General features: G+C 44.8%; 1 protein-coding gene across 1 annotated transcript in view; it reads left to right on the forward strand.

Moving 5' to 3' along the window:
* LOC129812506 (ALK tyrosine kinase receptor-like) overlaps positions 1-21,815 on the forward strand; it is a 779,676-nt gene extending 757,861 nt beyond the window's left edge. Inside the window, exons 24-29 of the mRNA XM_055864118.1 lie at positions 2,750-2,847; positions 9,237-9,329; positions 14,612-14,713; positions 15,242-15,376; positions 16,289-16,379; positions 16,727-21,815. Of these exons, the coding sequence (XP_055720093.1) occupies positions 2,750-2,847; positions 9,237-9,329; positions 14,612-14,713; positions 15,242-15,376; positions 16,289-16,379; positions 16,727-17,881 (1,674 nt within the window). The 3' untranslated portion in view covers positions 17,882-21,815. The remainder of the gene's footprint in view (positions 1-2,749; positions 2,848-9,236; positions 9,330-14,611; positions 14,714-15,241; positions 15,377-16,288; positions 16,380-16,726) is intronic.

The raw sequence follows: 21,815 nt of genomic DNA on the forward strand, positions 1-21,815 counted from the left end.
AAACCAAATGCATGCTTTTCAACTGATCGCTGCCCACACCTGCCCGCCCGTCCAGCATCACTACTCTGGACAGTTCTGAACTAGAATATGTGGACAACTACAAATACCTAGGTGTCTGGTTAGACTGTAAACTCTCGTTCCAGACCCACATTAAGCATCTCCAATCCAAAATTAAATCTAGAATTGGCTTCCTATTTCGCAACAAAGCATCCTTCACTAATGCTGCCAAACATACCCTCGTAAAACTGACTATCCTACTGATCCTCAACTTTGGCGATGTCATTTACAAAATAGCCCCCAACACTCTACTCAACAAATTGGATGCAGTCTATCACGGTGCCATCTGTTTTGTCACCAAAGCCCCATATACTACCCACCACTGCGACCTGTACGCTCTCGTTGGCTGGCCCTCGCTTCATACTCGTCGTCAAACACACTGGCTCCAGGTCATCTACAAGTCTTTGCTAGGTAAAGCCCCCCCTTATCTCAGCTCACTGGTCACCATAGCAGCACCCACCCGCAGCACGCGCTCCAGCAGGTATATTTCACTGGTCACCCCCAAGCAAATTCCTGCTTTGGCCGCCTTTCCTTCCAGTTCTCTGCTGCCAATGACTGGAACGAACTGCAAAAATCGCTGAAGCCGGAGACTCTTATCTCCCTCACTAACTTCAAGCACCAGCTGTCAGAGCAGCCCATCTAACTACTTCATCCCCATACTGTATTTATTTATTTATTTTGCTTCTTTGCACCCCAGTACCTCTACTTGCACATTCATCTTCTGCACATTTATCACTCCATTGTTTAATTTGCTATATTGTAATTACCTCACCACTATGGCCTACTTTATTGCCTTACCTCCCTTATCTTACCTCATTTGCACACACTGTATATACAGTCATGGCCAAGTTTTGAGAATGACACAAATATACATTTTCACAAAGTCTGCTGCCTCATTTTGTATGATGGCAATTTGCATATACTCCAGAATGTTATGAAGAGTGATCAGATGAATTGCAATTAATTGCAAAGTCCCTCTTTGCCATGCAAATGAACTGAATCCCAAAACACATTTCCACTGCATTTCAGCCCTGCCACAAAAGGACCAGCTGACATCATCTCAGTGATTCGCTCGTTAACACAGGTGTGAGTGTTGACGGGGACAAGGCTGGAGATCACTCTGTCATGCTGATTGAGTTCGAATAACAGACTGGAAGCTTTGAAATGAGGGTGGTGCTTGGAATCATTGTTCTTCCTCTGTCAATCATGGTTACCTGTAAGGAAACACGTGCCGTCATCATTGCTTTGCACAAAAAGGGCTTCACAGGCAAGGATATTGCTGCCAGTAAGATTGCACCTAAATCAACCATTTATTGGATCATCAAGAACTTCAAGGAGAGCGGTTCAATTGTTGTGAAGAAGGCTTCAGCACGCCCAAGAAAGTCCAGCAAGTGCCAGGACCGTCTCCTAAAGTTGATTTAGCTGCGGGATCGGGGCACCACCAGTACAGAGCTTGCTCAGGAATAGTAGCAGGCAGGTGTGATCGCCTCACTGTGCGTGCAGATGCAAAGACTTTTGGAGGATGGCCTGGTGTCAAGAAGGGCAGCAAAGAAGCCACTTCTCTACAGGAAAAACATCAGGGACAGTCTGATATTCTGCAAAAGGTACAGGGATTGGACTGCTGAGGACTGGGGTAAAGTCATTTTCTCTGATGAATCCCCTTTCCGATTGTTTGGGGCATCCGGGAAAAAGCTTGTCCGGAGAAGACAAGGTGAGCGCTACCATCAGTCCTGTGTCACAGTAAAGCATCCTGAGACCATTCCTGTGTGGGGTTGCTTCTCAGCCAAGGGAGTGGGCTCACTCACAATTTTGACTCAGAACACAACCATGAATAAAGAATGGTACTAACACATCCTCCGAGAGCAACTTCTCCCAACCATCCAGGAACTGTTGGTGACGAACAATGCCTTTTCCAGCATGATGGAGCACCTTGCCATAAGGCAAAAGTGATAACTAAGTGGCTCGGGGAACAAAACATCGATATTTTGGGTCCATGGCCAGGAAACTCCCCAGACCTTAATCCCATTGAGAACTTGTGGTCAATCCTCGAGAGGCGGGTGGACAAACAAAAACCCACAAATTCTGACAAACTTCAAGCATTGATTATGCAAGAATGGGCTGCCATCAGTCATGGTGTGGCCCAGAAGTTAATTGACAGCAATATTGACTCTTTGCATCAACTTCATGTAATTGTCAATAAAAGCCTTTGACACTTATGAAATGCTTGCTTTTGGCCACAACTGTATACTTTTTTTCCTACTATATTATTGACTGTATGTTTGTTTACTCCATGTGTAACTCTGTGTTGTTGTATGTGCCGAACTGCTTTGCTTTATCTTGGCCAGGTCGCAGTTGTAAATGAGAACTTGTTCTCCACTAGCCTACATGGTCAAAAAAATGTGATATAAATAAAAAAAATAAAAAAATAGACCAGCATGGACCAGCTTCAAATGTATGCTGTTTTCTTCACCACTGACAAAGAACCCCTCAATAACCTTGAGTGTAGGGGTATTTTATTGAGTAGACTAAAATATTTCAGTCTGAAAGCTAACAGAAGAACAACAAAAATGTTCGGCTGCTCTGCTCTTCAGTACATACGTCTGTCTATCTGCCCACCTGTCTGTATCTCTCTATCTGTCTCTCTATATGTATGAGTCTGATCTCTCCCTCTCTGTCTGGTATGTCTCTATAGGAGCACCCCTCTAGTCTCTCCATGGTGGACCTGCTCAACGTGGCCAGAGATATCGCACAGGGATGCCAATACCTGGAGGAGAACCAGTTTATACACCGGTAGGCCAACTATGGTAGAAAAACATACATGGACTTACACTACATGACCAAAAGTATGTGGACACCTGCTTGTCGAACATCTCATTCCAAAATCATGGGCCTTAATACGGAGTTGGTCCCCCATTTGCTGCTATAACAGCAGGGCAGAAATTTGACGAACTGACTTGTTGGATAGGTGGCATCCTATGACGGTGCCATGTTGAAAGTCACTGAGCTCTTCAGTAAGGCCATTCTACAGCTAATGTTTGTCTGTGGAGATTGCATGGCTGTGTGCTCAATTTTATATACCTGGCTGAAATATCCAAATCCATTCATTAGAAGGGGTGTCCACATACTATTGTATATATAGTGTAAGTGTGTGCACATAGCGTTCACATATAGTCAAACCAGCACAATATGCAGTGACAGGCGCATACTCTTTCTCACACACAAACTCATTTTACCCACTTATACACACCAGCACACATACGTGCGCACGTACGCACGCACAAACACACACACACAAAGACACAGTCCCCCACATTCACACCCTCTCAAACAATTGCAAACACTTTCTCAAACCTCAACAACATATGGGTGTCCACATGCACTCACCGGACAGTTTATTAGGTACACCACCCGTTCACAAAAAGTCAGTCACACTGCACATTTCCCTATCTGGACAAGAGGAATAGCAATGTAAGAATGCTGTTTATTGACTAAAGCTCAGCCTTCAACACTATAGTACCCTCCAAGCTCATCATTAAGCTCGCGCCCTGGGTCTGAACCCCGACCTGTGCAACTGTGTTCTGGACTTGCTGACGGGCCGCCCCCATGTGGTGAAGGTAGGAAACAATACCTCCACTACGCTGATCCTCAACACAGGGGCCCCACAAGGGTGCATGCTCAGACCTCTCCTGTACTCCCTGTTCGCCCATGACTGCGTGGCCACGCACGCAATCAATCATCAAGTTCGCAGTCAACACAACAGTAGTAGGCCTGATTACCAACAATGACAAGACAGCCAACAGGTAGGTGGTGAGAGCCCTGACGGAGTGGTGCCAGAAAAATAAAATAACCATAACCCTCCCAAAACCCTGCCCCGTGGTCGAACCCTCAGGAGGCGTCACACCGTATACGCTGGCTGGCCATCGATGACCCAGGGGGAGGGATGAGCCTAGAAACAGAAGACAAAGGACTGTGAGACACGGGCTTAATCCTAGACACAAGGAAGGTAGGGTGAATAAGGAGGGTACGGGGATGGGAAAAGGACCAATGCAACGGGGGGCCAGTTACCTGGAGATACCTGGAGTTGGTCTTGAGAATTGCCGCATGAGCTCTTTTACAGGTACGTCGACAGCGGCGGACAAACATCTGGGCTGAGGGTACACTGATCTCCTGCTCTTGTTCCGGGAAGAGTGGAGGTTGATACCCCAAAGAGCACTCAAAAGGAGAGAGTCCTGTGGCCGAACAGGGAAGGGTGTTCCAGGCATACTCCACCCAGACCAGTTATCGGCTCCAGGTAGTGGGGTTGGTTGAGACCAGGCATCTCAGGGTGGTTTCTAGGTACAGGTTGGCTCGGTCCGACTGGCCGTTGGATTGGGGATGAAATCTGGAGGACAGGCGGGCCAACAACCCAATAAGGGTGCAGAACGCCTTCCAGAACTGAGACGAGAACTGAGGACCCCGGTCGGAGACCATGTCCACCGTGAGTCCATGGATCCGGAAGATGTGCTGCACCATAAGCTGGGTCGTCTCCTTGGCAGAGGGTAGTTTGGGGGTAGGGATGAAATGGGCGGCCTTGGAGAATCGATCCACAACCATCAGAATAACAGTGTTGCCATCAGACGGAGGGAGCCCAGTGACAAAGTCCAGAGAGATATATGGACCAGGGACGATGAGGGACAGGTAGTGTTTTAAAAGAAGCTTGCCGTAGAGTCTTGATCTGAGCACGCGGTGACGAATGCAGAAACGTCAGGAACCACTGTGGGTCACCAGAAACATTGTTGGATGAAGGCTAGGGTACGACGGGAACCTGGATGACAGGTCAGCCTTGAGGAATGAGCCCATTCCAGGACCCGGGACCAGATTGAGTTAGGAACAAATAACCGGTTAACTGGGCCCCCTTCAGGTTCTGGCTGGGAACATTGGGCGGAAGAATGGTTTCGGAGACCGAGGTTGTGGCAGAGGAACTGTATATGCAGGAGAGGGCATCTGGCTTCACATTTTTGGACCCTGGGCGGTAGAAAATGGTGAAGTTAAATCTGGTGAACAATAAAGCCCACCGGGCCTGCCTGGAGTTAAGGCGCTTGGCTGTACTGAGATATTCCACATTTGTATGGTCGTCCAGAACACAAAGAGCTGTTCTGCTCCTTCCAGCCAATGCATCCACTCCTCCAGCGCCAACTTGACAGCCAGGAGTTCTCTGTTGCCAACGTCATAGTTCCTCTCTGCCGGACAGGATGGCCCCCACTCCAACATCAGAAGCATCAACCTCTACCACAAATTGACGGGATGGATCCGGATGGACGAGGATGGGGGCTGTGGTGAACCAATGTTTCAGGTCCACAAAGGCTTTGTCAACCGCTGGAGACCATGTGAACGGTACTTTTGGAGAGGTGAGTGCTGAGAGGGGGGTCGCTGGAGTGCTGTAGCCCCGAATGAAACGGCGGTAGAAATTAGCGAACCCCAGGAAAGGTTGCAACTGCACCCTGGACATAGGCTGAGGCCACTCCACCATCGCTTTCACTTTTTCCTGATCCATTTGGACATTTCCATCAGCGATGACATATCCTACAAAGGAGATTGTTGAGCGGTGAAACACATTTCTCGGCCTTCACAAACAATTGGTTCTCCAGGAGATGCTGAAGGACTTGTCTGACATGAAGAACGTGTTCTTGGGCAGACCGGGGAAAAAACATGATGTCGTTAAGGTAAACGAACATGAAACGGTTTAGCATGTCCCGGAGTACATCGTTTACCAGAGCCTAAAAAACAGTGGGGGGTGTTGGTGAGTCCAAACGGCATGACCTGGTACTCATAATGTCTACTGGCTGTATTAAAGGCTGTCTTCCACTCATCTCCTTCGCGTATCCAAACCAGGTGGTCGGCATTCCGAAGGTCCAGTTTGGAAAAAATGGTGGCTCCCTGGAGTGGTTCGAAGGCCGAGGAGAGGAGGGGTAGGGGATAATGATTCTTGATCGTTATATCATTAAGACCCCGGTAGTCAATGCACGGACGCAAGGTCTTGTCCTTCTTCTCCACGAAGAAAAACCCTGCACCGTGGGGAAAATGAGCGACACTTGGAGGGGGTGGAGACAATCACAATAGAGATTGCATCATCTGTGGATCTGTTAGGGCGGTATGCAAATTGGAGAGGGTTTAGGGTTTCTGGGATAATGGTGTCAATGTGAGCCATGACCTGCCTTTCAAAGCACTTCATGGCTATATACGTGAGCGCTACGGGCCGGTAGTCATTTAGACAGGTTACCTTAGTGATCTTGGGCACAGGGACTATGGTGGTCTGCTTGAAACATGTTGGTATTACAGACTCAGTCAGGGAAGGGTTGAAAAGGTCAGTGAAGACACTTGCCAGTTGGTCAGCGCATGCTCGGAGTACACGTCCTGGTAATCCATCTGGCCCTGCGGCATTGTGAATGTTGACCTGTTTAAAGGTCTTACTTACATCGGCTACGGAGAGCGTGATCACACAGTCGTCCGGAACAGCTGATGCTCTCATGCTTCAGTGTTGCTAGCCTCGAAGCAAGAATAGAAGTAATTTAGCTCGTCTGGTAGGCTCCTATAACTCGGCAGCTCTCGGCTGTGCTTCCCTTTGTAGTCTGTAGTAGTTTGCAAGCCTTGCCACATCCGACGAGCGTCGGAGGTGGTGTAGTATAATTCGATCTTAGTCCTCTATTGATGCTTTGCATGTTTGATGATTCATCGGAGGGCATAGCGGGATTCCTTATAAGCATTCGGGTTAAGGTCCCGCTCCTTGAAAGCACTAGTTCTACCCTTTAGCTCAGTGCGGATTTTGCCTGTAATCCATGGCTTCTGGTTGGGATATGTACGTACGGTCACTGTGGGGACATCGTCATCGATGCACTTATTGATGAAGCCAGTGACTGATGTCGTGTACTCCTCAATGCCATCGGAAGAATCCCGGAACATATTTCAGTCTCTGCTAGCAAAACAGTCCTGTAGCTTAGCATCTGCGTCATCTGACCACTTCTTTATTACCCGAGTCACTGGTGTTTCCTGCTTTAGTTTTTGCTTGTAAGCAGGTATCAGGAGGATATAATTATGGTCACATTTGCCAAATAGAGGGTGAGGGAGAGCTTTGTATGCATCTCTGTGTGTGGAGTAAAGGTGGTCTAGAGTTTTTTTCCCCTCTGGTTGCACATTTAACATGCTGGTAGAAATTAGGTAAAACGGATTTAAGTTTCCCTGCATTAAAGTCCCTCGCCAAAAGGAGCGTCGCCTCTGGATGAGCGTTTTCCTGTTTGCTCATGGCCTTATACAGCTTTTTGAGTGCGGTCTTAGTGCCAGCATCGGTTTGTGGTGGTAAATAGACAGCTACGAAAAATATAGATAAACTCTCTTGGTAAATAGTGTACTCTACAGCTTATCATGAGATGCAAAACCTAGAGACTATATATTAGTATTAGATATCGTGCACCAGCTGTTGTTTACAAATATACACAGACCGCCACCCCTTGTCTTACCGAAGGCAGCTGTTCTATCTTGCCGATGCAGCGTAAAACCCGCCAGCTGTATTTTATCCATGTCGAACATAAAATATTTCAGCTTTTAATGTCCCGCTGGTAGAATATTCGTGATCGTAGCTCATCTATTTTGTTATCCAATGAATGTACGTTGGCTAATAGGCAGGTGACCCACGCGCCATCAGATCCTTACAAGGCACCCCGACCTACGACCCCGATATCTCCGTCTCTTTTTCATGCGAAGGATGCTTTGCATCAGACACGTTAAAGAAAAAATCTTTGCCCAGTACGAGGAGAGTAATCGCTGTCCTGATATCCAGAAGCTCTTTTCTGTCATCATTTTTATTTTATTTTACCTTTATTTAACTAGGCAAGTCAGTTAAGAACAAATTATTATTTACAATAACGGCCTACCCCGGCCAAACCCTCCCCTAACCCAGATGACGCAGGGCCAGTTGTGCCCGCCATATGGGACTCTCGATCACGGCCGGTTATTATCATGTTACTAAACACTGTATATTTATTGTAAATATTTTTTACTTACCTCTATACCCCCCTCCTCCACCACCGGATGTACAGGCGCTTCCCCCGAAGCCCCCTCGGGTCTTTCAGCCCAACTTCTGGCAGGGTTGCCCCCCCACTGGCCTCCAAATATGAGTGTTATTTTTTATTAGTTTACTCCAATTGGGGGAGGGGTGGTACGGTTTGCGGGAAATAATAAAGGCAAATTAAAAAGAAAAGTGTATATGTATATTTGTGTATATGTATGAATGTATATGTATATATATTTGTATGGATATGTGTATATATATGTGCATGTGTATGTATATGGATATATATATTTACCCCAAAAATATATGGGGGATTGGAAATGATGCAGACAGTTGCATTGATGTAAGCAACAATCTATCTGCAATATTAAAGCTGATCCACCCCTTTAAAATATATATATACACTGCTCAAAAAAATAAAGGGAACACTAAAATAACACATCCTAGAAATGAATGAATGAAATATTCTTATTAAATCCTTTTTTCTTTACATAGTTGAATGTGCTGACAATAAAATCACACAAAAATTATCAATGGAAATCAAATTTATCAACCCATGGAGGTCTGGATTTGGAGTCACACTCAAAATTAAAGTGGAAAACCACACTACAGGCTGATCCAACTTTGATGTAATGTCCTTAGAACAAGTCAAAATGAGGCTCAGTAGTGTGTGTGGCCTCCACGTGCCTTTATGACCTCCCTACAACGCATGGGCATGCTCCTGATGAGGTGGCGGATGGTCTCCTGAGGGATCTCTTCCCAGACCTGGACTAAAGCATCCGCCAACTCCTGGACAGTCTGTGGTGCAACGTGGCGTTGGTGGATGGAGCGAGACATGATGTCCCAGATGTGCTCAATTGGATTCAGGTCTGGGGAACGGGCGGGCCAGTCCATAGCATCAATGCCTTCCTCTTGCAGGAACTGCTGACACACTCCAGCCACATGAGGTCTAGCATTGTCTTGCATTAGGTGAATTGTTAGATACTACTGCACTGTTGGAGCTAGGAACACAAGCATTTTGCTACATCTGCAATAATTTCTGCTAAATATGTGTACGTGACCAATAAAATGTGATTGGATTTGAACACACACACACTCACCTCTGTAAGGTTCTTCTTGTCTTGTCACTTTGCAGGGACATTGCAGCTCGGAACTGCCTGCTGACCACCAAAGGACCGGGGAGAGTGGCCAAGATAGGGGACTTTGGAATGGCCAGGGACATTTACAGGTACTGCCATCACACAAACTCTTTAAACCCAGCTACTATGAAGGTATACTTTTGTGGTCTGGGATGGTCTGGCTGTCTGGGTTGCTGCCTCTCGAGCACATGTACAATATACTGCTGCAAGCATGGGTCGAGTCTGGCCTACTGCTATTTCAGCACTCTCTCATTTACATTTCACCTCTATCCAAACATGACAAAATATGTAAAGAGTGGGACTGTCCCAAAACTTCGCCCCAGTCTAAAGTCGTTTGCACTCTGAAGCAAGTTCTCATTAAGGATTGGTCTGTATTTTTCTCCATTCATTGTTCCCTCTACCTTTACCAGTGTCCCAGTCCCTGCAGCTGAAAAACATCCCCATAGCATGATGCTGCCACCACCATGCTTCACAGTAGGGATGGTGTTAGATGGGCGATAAGCTGTGCCTGGTTTTCTCCAGACATAGCGCTTTGCATTCAGGCCACAGACCAGGTGTGGTAACTCGTATGTCTAAAGTTGAGTAATGATGTTTGGTACAGTGGGACGTTTTGTCAAAGGGCTTTATAACTGAAAACATAGCCATGTATCAACTGACGTGACATCAAAGAGTGCCAACCAACTTTCTGGTAGAGATTGCAATGATGAATGCTAAAATTGTTGCCCGTAATAAAGCCCAGTGCGCTATGATAAACTGTATCTAACGGCTTTAATGAAGTGGCAGCTGCGTTCATTTAGATGATGTGAATTTCAGTCATAGTCTAGGACCGATAGGAACATCGTGTCACGTTCCTGACCTATTTCTGTTTGTTGTATGTGTTAGTTGGTCAGGACGTGAGTTTGGGTGGGCATTCTATGTTTTCTGTTTCTATGTTGGTTTAAGGGTTGCCTGGTATGGCTCTTAATTAGAGGCAGGTGTTTGGCGTTCCTCTAATTGAGAGTCATATTTAGGTAGGTTGTTTCACAGTGTTCGTTGTGGGTGGTTGTCTCCTGTGTCAGTGTTTGTTGCACCATACGGGACTGTTCGGTTTGTTTTTTGTACATCGTCATTTTGTGTAGTCTATTTTCCCTGTTCGTGCGTTCTTCGTGTTTAATGTAAGTTCGTCGTCCAGGTCTGTCTACTCCGTTTGTTGTTTTGTTAGTTTATAGTGAAGTTCGTGTTTTCGTCTTTTCTTTAAATAAATTATGTATTCACAACCCGCTGCGCCTTGGTTCAATCACTACTCCTCCTCTTCGGTTGTAGAGGAGGAGGAGAACCACCGTTACACATCGACTGAATAATCTGCTCTTTTTTTCTATTGAAGAAGCCCATTTTTATTCTCCGCTTCTTAACTAACTCATCAATATGCTAATTAAAGACAGCTTTTTATGCCCTCTACAGAACAATATATGCGTAGTTTAACCTGCATTCAGTACTCATTTCAGGTCAATAAAGTTTTTCTGTAATACAATGAAGGCAGACTGCAGTTCAGATAGAGCCTGGTCAACCGTGGGGGCAATAGCATACACAACAGTGTCATCGGCATACAAGTGCAGGTACTGTACATACATTTTTTACAGATAAGTCAATCTTTTTTATGAAAACAGTAAACAAGACCCAGAATCGACCCATGTGGGACAGCTTTGGTGAGCTCACTGAGACTCTTAGCAAGGAGTTACAGTCAGTGTCAGAATGGGTAATTAACAATAAACTTGTCTGAAATACATCTAAAACCCAAAGCATTGTATTTGGTTCAAAGAGTTCTAGACCTAAACCTAAACTGCAGTTGAGCATAGTTGAAGAAACTGAACTCCTAGGATTAACAGTGGATGGTCCGTTATCATGGTAAAGTCATATTGACAAAGTTGTTGTGAAGATGGGGAGAGGTATGTCTGTTATAAAAATTGATTCTGCATTTTTTTTTTTTTACACAAAAATCAATTGTACTAGTTGTTCAGGCTTTGGTCTTGTCCCATCTTGATTACTGTCCAGTAATATGGTCAGTTTCAGCAAAGAAAGGCTGCACTTGGCTCAAAACAAAGCAACATGCATTATAGTCTTTCATGACTGACGGTTGAGTAGAAATTGACTACTTCTCTTCTAGTCTTTATAAAAACAATTGTGTGTTGAAAATGCCTAACCACTTAAATAATATACACTTGAAGTCGGAAGTTCACATACACCTGAGCCAAATACATTTAAACTCAGCTTTTTACAGTTCCTGACATTTAATCCGAGTAAAAATTACCGGTCTTAGGTCAGTTAGGATCGCCACTTTATTTTAAGAATGTGAAATGTCAGAATAATCGTAGAGAGAATGATTTATTTCAGCTTTTATTTCTTTCATCACATTCCCAGTGGGTCAGAAGTTTACATACACTCAGTATTAGGATTTGGTAGCATTGCCTTTAAATTGTTTAACTTGTTTCGGGTAGCCTTCCACAAGCTTCCCACAATAAGTTGGGTGAATTTTGGCCCATTTCTCCTGACAGAGCTTGTGTAACGGAGTCAGGTTTGTAGCCCTCCTTGCTCGCACACACTTTTTCAGTTCTGCCCCCAAAAATTCTATAGGAGTGAGGTCAGGGTTTTGTGATGGCCACTCCAATACCTTGACTTTGTTGTCCTTAAGCATTTTGCCACAACTTTGGAAGTATGCTTGGGGTCATTGTCCATTTGGAAGACCCATTTTCGACCAAGCTTTAACTTCCTGACTTATGTCTTGAGATGTTGCTTCAATATATCTATATAATTTTTCCATCCTCAAGATGCCATCTATTTTGTGAAGTGCACCAGTCCCTCCTGCAGCAAAGCACCCCCACAACATAATGCTGCCACCCCCGTGCTTCACGGTTGGGATGGTGTTCTTCAGCTTGCAAACCTCACCCTTTTTCCTCCAAACATAACGATGGTCATTATGGCCAAACAGTTCTATTTCTGTTTCATCAAATCAGAGGACATTTCTCCAAAAAGTACAATCTTTGTTCCCATGTGCAGTTGCAAACCGTAGTGTGGCTTTTTTATGGTGGTTTTGGAGCAGTGGCTTCTTCCTTGCTGAGCGGCCTTTCAGGTTATATCAATATAGGACTCATTTTACTGTGGATATATATACTTTTGTACCTGTTTCCTCCAGCATCTTCACATCTTTGCTGTTGTTCTGGGATTGATTTGCACTTTTCGCACCAAAGTACGTTCATCCCTAGGAGACAAAACGCATCTCCTTCCTGAGCGGTATGACTGTTGCGTGGTCCCATGGTGTTTATACTTGTATACTATTGTTTGTACAGATGAACGTGGTACCTTCAGGCATTTGGAAATTGCTCCCAAGGATGAACCAGACTTGTGGAGGTCTACAATTTTTTTTTCTGATGTCTTGGCTGATTTCTTTTGATTTTCCCATGATGTCAAGCAAAGAGGCATTGAGTTTGAAGGTAGGCCTTGAATTCAGAAGCTTCTAAAGCCATGAAATCATTTTCTGGAATTTTCCAAGCTGTTTAAAGGCACAGTCAACTCAGTGTATGTAAACTACTGACCCACTGGAATTGTGATACAGTGATAAGTGAATTCTGTCTTTAAACAATTGTTGGAAAAATTACTTGTGTCATGCACAAAGTAGATGTCGTAACCGACTTGCCAAAACTATAGTTTGTTAACATGAAATTTGTGGAGTGGTTGAAAAACAAGTTTTAATGACAGCATCAGCATAACCACTGTTCGTCGGGAGCTTCATTGTCACGTTCCTGACCTGTTTTCTGTTGTTTTGTATGTGTGTGATGGTCAGGGCGTGAGTTTTGGGTGGGCAGTCTATGTTTTCTGTTTCTATGTTGGTTTTGGGTTGCCTGGTATGGCTCTTAATTAGAGGCAGGTGTTTTGCGTTTTCCTCTAATTGAGAGTCATATTAAGGTAGGTTGTTCTCACTGTTTGTTTGTGGGTGATTGTCGCTGTGTCTGTGTTTGTTGCACCACACGGTACTGTCTCGTCTCGTTCGTTCGGTCGTTCCTGTTCATGTGTTCTTCGTTTCATGTAAGTTCGTAGTTTAGGTCTGTCTAGTTCGTTTTGTTATTTTGTAATATTAGTCAAGTGTATTTCGTGTCTGTTCTTCGTCTTGAAATAAAGTCATTATGTATTCATCACCCGCTGCGCCTTGGTCTACTAACTCACCGAAAGACAGTCGTTACATTCATGAAATGGGTTTCCATGGCCGAGCTGCCGCACACAAGCCTAAGATCACAATGCGCAATGCCAAGCTTCGGCTGGAGTGGTGTAAAGCTTGCCGCCATTGGAATCTGGAGCATTGGAAACACATTCTCTGGAGTGATGATCACGCTTCTCCATCTGGCAGTCCGGTGGATGAATCTGGGTTTGGCGGATGCTAGCAGAATGCTACCTGCCCCAATGCATAGTGCCAACTGTAAAGTTTGGTGGAGGAGGAATAATGGTCTGGGACTGTTTTTCACGGTTCAGGCTAGGCCCGTTAGTTCCAGTGAAGGGAAATCTTAACGCTACATTACGTTCTAGACAATTCTGTACTTCCAACTTTGTGGCAAAAGTTTGAGGAAGGCCCTTTCCTTTTACCGCATGACAATGCCTCCGTGCACAAAGCGAGGTCCATACAGAAATGGTTTGTCGAGATGGGTGTTGAAGAACCTGCACAGAGCCCTGACGTCAACTCTTAATTGTCTCTTGGTGTCTTTCCTATTTATAACTCTTATTTTATTTGTCATTAATTTTGTAAGTTTTCTGTGGACACCAGGAAGAGTAGCTGCTGCATGTGCAGTAGCTATTGGGGATCTTAATAAACTAAACCCTACAAGACATGCCACCAGGAGGAGTCTCTTCACAGTCCCCAAGTCCAAAACGGTTACACGGCAATGCACAGTTTTATACCGTCATGATTGCATGGAACTCCCTACCATCTCCTATTACCTTTAAAAATCTGACTAAACAACAACTCATGGAACGGCAGACACACACACAAACACACACTCACACAGACACACTCTAACACATGCATTATGTTTCAGTTGTATTGTTTGTATAATTTGTGTTGTATTGTTTGTATATCGTTGTATTTGGGTGTCTGTCTTTGGGTATCAGTGTTTTGTTACTTGTCATGTTTTGTGTTTTTTTTGTGGACCCCTCGAAGAGTAGGTTCTGCAAAAGCTAATAGGGATCCAAATGTAAAAAAATAAATGCTAAGTAGGCGTCCATATTTTCCTATTTTTCTTTCTTTTCTGTTTTCATTTCTTTTTCTACCTGCTGTGCTTTCAATAAAGTCATGCAGCGTGTCTAACAAGATCCCCCTGTGTGTGTGCACGGGTTTGTCTTTACACAGGGCGAGCTACTACAGAAAGGGTGGGCGCGCCATGCTGCCTGTGAAGTGGATGCCTCCCGAAGCCTTCATGGAGGGGATCTTCACCTCCAAAACGGACACGTGGTACGTTCCATTGTAACTCACTCTCAATGATGTCTTAGTTCTTTTGAATGTCACTCCCTTTCATTTCACCCTTCCAGTCTACCTTACCTCCCTTTTTCCATCCTTCAATGGAACTTTCTCTTTTTCACCTTTTGAACGCCTCCTGCTGTCCTTTTTTAATTGTTTTAAAAACTTTAACCTTTATTTAACTAGGCAAGTCAGTTAAGAACAAATTCTTATTTACAATGACGGCCTAGGAACAGTGGGTTAACTGCCTTGTTCAGGGGCAGGACGACAGATTTTTACCTTGCCAGCTCGGGGATTCAATCTAGCAATCTTTCGGTTACTGGCCCAATGCTCTAACGACTAGGCTTCCTCCCTCCCTCCTTCACCCCTCACTTTGCCCTTATCACACTTAAGATTTATCATTCTCTCTCCCGTCTAAAAACTAAATACAAATGATTCCTCTCTTGCTTCCTCACCTACCTCTCACTCCCCCCTCTCACTTTCCTTCTTCCTCCCACCTCTCTCTCTCCCAATTTGTCTCAGGTCCTTTGGGGTTTTGCTATGGGAGATCTTCTCTCTGGGCTATATGCCCTATCCCAGTCGCAGTAACCAGGAAGTGTTGGAGTTTGTCACCAACGGGGGAAGGATGGACCCTCCCAAAAACTGCCCAGGGCCCGTGTAAGTCCAATCACACACCGCCCAAACACATGTAGCAGATGTGTGCTAGTGAGGCACTAGGAGCTATCATGTGGTGACGTCACCTTTCTTAAGATTGAAAGTGAACTGTCACTCAGTCAACTTTCGTCCCTGTCTGAACTGTCACTCACATAGGGATGGAACTTACTCTGTTACATACAGATTACACACACACCATCACACTTACAATATACTGTTGTCACTCATGCACATGCAGATATACACATGGATACAAGCATACAAACACACAAAATACCCATAACTTCTCAGACTTGCATCACGTTCTCGCCCCTCGCTGATCTTTCACGCCCACTCCATGCATGACGTACCGCTTTTATTGTCCAATTCTCCTTTGAACTCTCCCAGCTGTCAGTTTTAGCCTTTGTATCACCACAGAAAAGCCACATTTTTTATTCTTTGATCGTTTTTTCCTTGAAAAATAAACACAGTTCCCATGTGTTACAATTCATCTGCGTCACGAAGGGCTCACAATAGGCATGTCACATTGCCAAAGAATATTACACAGGAGTAATGATTGCAAGTCAAATCTAATTAAGAAACAAGCTTGATTTTGCACTGTCTTGGGGGGTACCCCAGGATTCCGTTTTACCCCTACTGACTTTTCAACGGTGATCACTCAAACTAGCGGGATGTTACACTTCATTCAGAATGATTTGTATTAAATCAGTCGACTGGGATTATGACGGGGAGGCGGCACTTTTGATAAAGTGTGCGTGAGTTTGTGTCTGTCAAAAGTTTATCATCGAACGGGGAAATATGGCTTTACATTTTCTGATGCGTTTGTCAATGTGTGCAAAGTTCAAATAGACGAAAACGTTTTAGATTGTGCTTGTGGTCGTGTGTGTGTGTGATGTGTGTGTGCATGTGTTTCAGGTACCGAATAATGACACAGAGTTGGCAGCATCAACCGGAGGACAGGCCCAACTTCTCCACCATCTTGGAGAGGATTGACTACTGCTTACAGGTAGGGAGTGTGAACATCGAGAGTCAACACCCATCTGCACTGGAACTGTGCTCAAGTATTAAATGTCTGTTTAACTGCCAAGAGGTTATTTTATTATGTATGACTATTTGAAAATGTGATACAGCTCATAACCTGTCTGTCTGTGTGTGTAAAAGCTGTATTCCTTTTTGGGATTGTTTCTGTCATCTACTTGAATGAAGTCAATCATGGTTGCATTAGAATTGACATTTTGAACTCTACTTTGATAAGTATGTCATTTTCTACAAATTCAGACATCGGTAATGTTCATGATGCCATTGCACGTTGTTTGCCATTGTTAGTGTCTAATGCTCCCCTATCCTCTCCAGGACCCCGATGTGGTGACTGTTACCTTACCTGTGGAATATGGGCCCCTCCCCGAAGAGGAGGAGCGGGTGCCCATGCGCCCTGAGGACCCAACGGCCTCTCCCCTGCTGGTGTCCACTCAGATGCCCGACGGGGAGGGCCCTGCACCGCCACCCTTTGCCCCTGACTCCGAGGTGAAACAAAGAGTCAAGCAGCCCCTCCTATCCAGCCAACCCCCCGAAACTGCCAAGCACCAGGTGATGGCGCAACAACCCCAGTCCTACCCCCACCCTCAGACATTCACCACGACCACCATCACAGCCACCTCCTTCATCTCCACCTCCAAGGCGCCTCCCCCCATCTCCACCCAGCAGCCCAACCCAGAGGGGGGCCACATTAATCTGGCCTTCGCCCAGGGCCACCCTAAGGATAAGGATGGTCACAATGGGAAGCCCACCAACCTGTGGAACCCCACCTATGGCTCCTGGTTCCTCCAGCAGCAGCAGAGGAAGCAGCAGCAACAACAGCAGCAGCAAAGGCAGGGAGACATGGGCAGTGGGGGTGGGGGGGTTGGAGGTGGGAGGGTGCCGGGCGAGGGGCAGGAGTACCAGGGGCGGACTGTGGCCGAGGCGGCGGGGGCCCTGGGTCTCCAGCAACAGCAGCACAAGCAGCAGCAGTTCCAGCCACCTTATCCCTTCCATCCGCAGCAGCAACAGCATCAACAACAGCAGATGCATCTCCTGCACCACCAACAGCAGCAGCAACAGCAGGGGCTCTGCAAGCCCCTCTTGCCCCCTCCGCCCCCACCCCAGGCCACCTTCTCGGATATCACTGCCCCTACCCCGCTCCTGTTAGATTCTGCCACCCTCCCCCCAGTCCCCCTCTTCAGACTTCGCCACTTCCCCTGCGGGAACATCGGCTACGGCTACCAGGAGCAAGGGTTGCCCCTGGAGGTGACCCACCACCACCACACTAACCCTGTCAACCCCCATCCTCCCCCGTCTCCTCCTCCCCCGCCACCCGTGGCCCTCCAGAGAGGAGTGGAGGGGACCCAGCTGTCGCTGAGCTGCTCGACGACGGCCAAAGCCGAGGACAGCCGTCCGCTGCTGGTCACCATGGGGACTGTGCAGGACCCCAGGCTGCCCCGGATGGAGGGCCGCAATGCCACGGTGCTTTAGCCCAACCTCCATCTTGCTTTTTGTCTCTCACCTCGGAGACCATGTGTATAGGCAGACAGGCGTACAGCCAGACTAGATGGTACACCAAGCAACATTGTGTCAGGACAGTACCCGCTGCCTTATGACCCCCCCCCTCTTGGTTTCATCCACAGTTTGGATTGACACATTTTCACCTGGCCAATGGTTGCGGAGTCAAAAAAATGTAAAAGAATCTCTGAAATGCCTGCTGAAATACCAATGGGTGTTAAAGTAACTGCCCAGTGTTTCCAGATTTCTATGAATATTACTTACAATATGAGAGAAATAGTTTTCCTTCCAAAAATGGGTAATTGAGTATGTTAAATAGTAGCTTTTCTGTGTTGGAATTGTGTGTGCGTACCCCAACAACAGAATGGTGTGGGCTTATACCAGTCATAAACAATATTCACGTACAGTGGGGAGAACAAGTATTTGATACACTGCCGATATTGCAGGTTTTCCTACTTACAAAGCATGTAGAGGTATGTAATTTTTATCATAGATACACTTCAACTGTGAGAGACGGAATCTAAAATCCAGAAAATCACATTGTATGATCTTTAAGTAATTAATTTGCATTTTATTGCATGACATAAGTATTTGATACATCAGAAAAGCAGAACTTAATATTTGGTACAGAAACCTTTGTTTGCAATTACAGAGATCATAAGTTTCCTGTAGTTCTTGACCAGGTTTGCACACACTGCAGCAGGGATTTTGGCCCACTCGTCCGTACAGACCTTCTCCAGATCCTTCAGGTTTCGGGGCTGTCGCTGGGCAATACGGACTTTCAGCTCCCTCCAAAGATGTTCTATTGGGTTCAGGTCTGGAGACTGGCTAGGCCACTCCAGGACCTTGAGATGCTTCTTACGGAGCCACTCCTTAGTTGCCCTGGCTGTGTGTTTCGGGTCGTTGTCATGCTGGAAGACCCAGCCACGACCCATCTTCAATGCTCTTACTGAGGGAAGGAGGTTGTTGGCCAAGATCTCGCGATACATGGCGAGTATTGGATGCATCCTCCCCTCAATACTGTGCAGTCATCCTGTCCCCTTTGCAGAAAAGTATCCCCAAAGAATGCTGTTTCCACCTCCATGCTTCACGGTTGGGATGGTGATCTTGGGGTTGTACTCATCCTTCTTCTTCCTCCAAACACAGCGAGTGGAGTTTAGACCAAAAAGCTCTATTTTTGTCTCATCAGAGCAGGTCTACAATTTTAGCCCTGATGTCCTTACACAGCTCTCTGGTCTTGGCCATTGTGGAGCGGTTGGAGTCTGTTTGATTGAGTGCGTGGACAGGTGTCTTTTAAACAGGTAACGAGTTCAAACAGGTGCAGTTAATACAGGTAATGAGTGGAGAACAGGAGGGCTTCTTAAAGAAAAACTAACAGGTCTGTGAGACCTGGAATTCTTACTGGTTGGTAGGTGATCAAATACTTATGTCATGCAATAAAATGCAAATTAATAACTTAAAAATCATACAATGTGATTTTGGGGATTTTTGTTTTAGATTCCGTCTCTCACAGTTGAAGTGTACCTATGATAAAATTTACAGACCTCTACATGCTTTGTAAGTAGGAAAACCTGTAAAATCGGCAGTGTATCAAATACTTGTTCTCCCCACTGTAAGTAGCCCGCTGATTGGCCAGCTCATCCTCCTCCAGACCACTGATTGGCCAGCTCAACCTCCTCAGGGAGATGACGTGTTCTATGAGGAAATAGCAAGCATTTTTTAAATGGTCTGTTTGAGATACAAGTTAAAGGTGGAGTTTTTGAAGTGTTTTTCCCCCCAATTTATGCTTTGGCCACAAATACGAGTATAGGACGAGTCAACAACATTAACAAAATATAAAAGTTAGATTTTCACTGGGCCGTTACTTTAAAGCACATTGGAGAGCTTCAAAGACCATTGGGAAGACAAAGTTGTGGACCATTGGCTAGAAAAACAGGAACAATGGACATTTTGCAACACTTGCTAAAATGTAGCCGCTAAGGGAGTGATACACTATACGAAGAGAGCGGGCTGAATGAGTTGTCAGCTATTGTAACAGGACAGGGTGAATCGTTTCCATCTGGTTGAACTAGCTAATTTATCCGCAATGTTTTCACGAGTCAACCGCTTATCTTCGCGGCTCTGTAGATGTCAATGCAGCCTTTCATCACAAGTCATTCTGGAAACAAACAGTTTGTGTTTCACAAACAAAAACATGTAGAACATGGTAACTGAGAACAATACACATCTGCCAGATGTCTAACTGATTGTAGCATTAATTAACTTATTTGGCTGTCAATCATTGCAGTTCATCCATTTCCTTTGGGATTTCTGGCCTTGGCAGTTGATTCACCAATCAGAAATGATTTTTTACAAAAATATTGGGAGAATCGCACACTGGATTCCGGAGAGGATGATATTGTGTTTGTTGATGTTTGCCTGCCTTCTCATTGACTTATTATTTCGGGAACTCTGTATATTAATGGACACACTTCTTACACCCAACCATATCCAAATTCATTTGGCATTTTTTTAGAAGCAGGAATTTTTGTCCAATGTCGAATTAAATTGACCAATGAATGGTATTTCAGATAGTTGGAAACTAAAAGCACTCATCTAGTTGAATGTTGCTATGGTATGAGGGTGGGAGTGAACGGGAACTGTTGGGGGGTGTAATGGTGCCATAAGCACTGTATGTGGGCGGCTATTTTTGAACTTTAAGGTGCGTGAGTAAGTGGTAGTCATCTGTGTGTGCATATGTTTGTGTGTTTGAGAGAAAGAGATGGAGGGAGAAGGGGGAGAAAGAAAGAGAGATGAAGAATGTTATTCGAGGCACAATACTATGGAGCTTACTTCATACTGTTTATTCAGGCAAGTTTACCTTCCATTTCTCATTGGAGATTTTTGATATGTATATATTATGGCCCTCTATGGAAAGACAGAAATTAGTGTTCCATCAACTTCCATGGACACATAGTTGGAGATTAATTTAATTGAAAGTGTGCTTTTAAAATAGGAAATGTTGGCATTTTTGCTGGGGGCCTTTTTTCAACAACCTTTTCTTGATTCATAATTTTTTTTTTTTGCCTTACCCAGCGGCTATATTTAACATTGCTGAATAGGTCGTTACCCCTAAACTGCTATTTTAAAGTACTCAATGTTAATACATTTGCATAATTTATCTTTTCTATTTTAAGAACGACTACTGTAGAATATAAAGTATTCTGAGTGAAAAGTTTGAATACAAATTGCTTGTGGTCCACTTGTGCAAAATCTATGGCTAATATTTTGTGAGGATCTAACTTCTTACTCCTTCAGTTATCAACCATGTCTACATTTACATTCAATGTGCATAGCCTCAACACTGTCAATGCAGTCTGCTTTTATACATTCAAAAAGTTTGCTTGTGGTTATTTTGTGATTATTCATTAATTTGAATGTACAGTGCGAATCAACTTTCACGTACTTAAGTCTCAAACGGACATGAGTGCTAGTCTATGCTAAGCTAAGATGAAGTTGATTTGAGTGCATCCAGGAAGTGCCAATGTGTCAGTTGTTTGCCTGTCTATGTTGTTAACCCTTTACTTGAACACTCTTTCATAAAGCTTTACAAGCTGTCATAGACATGTCACAAGTAGTGAAAACATTTGATAACACAAGGTGTTGTTCAGTTTATGTCTTGAAGTAAGCTTATGATAGTGGGTTCAAGTAACACGTGGCACTATTGTTCATCTGCAGTGGCTGTGTTCACACAAATTGCTGTTTCTTTGCAGCAACTCATCTGAAGTCCGTTGCTCCTTGTAAAAACCAACTGAATTGCATCTGTAAAATGTTGTAATTATGATGTATTGTACTATGACTGGTAACCTCTGAATGTTGCCCTTCAGATGACATCTGCCAAAATTAATAAATTACTATATAATGACTA

The sequence above is a fragment of the Salvelinus fontinalis genome, chromosome 16 (genome assembly GCF_029448725.1).
Source record: "Salvelinus fontinalis isolate EN_2023a chromosome 16, ASM2944872v1, whole genome shotgun sequence".
Classification (NCBI taxonomy): Eukaryota; Metazoa; Chordata; class Actinopteri; order Salmoniformes; family Salmonidae; genus Salvelinus; species Salvelinus fontinalis.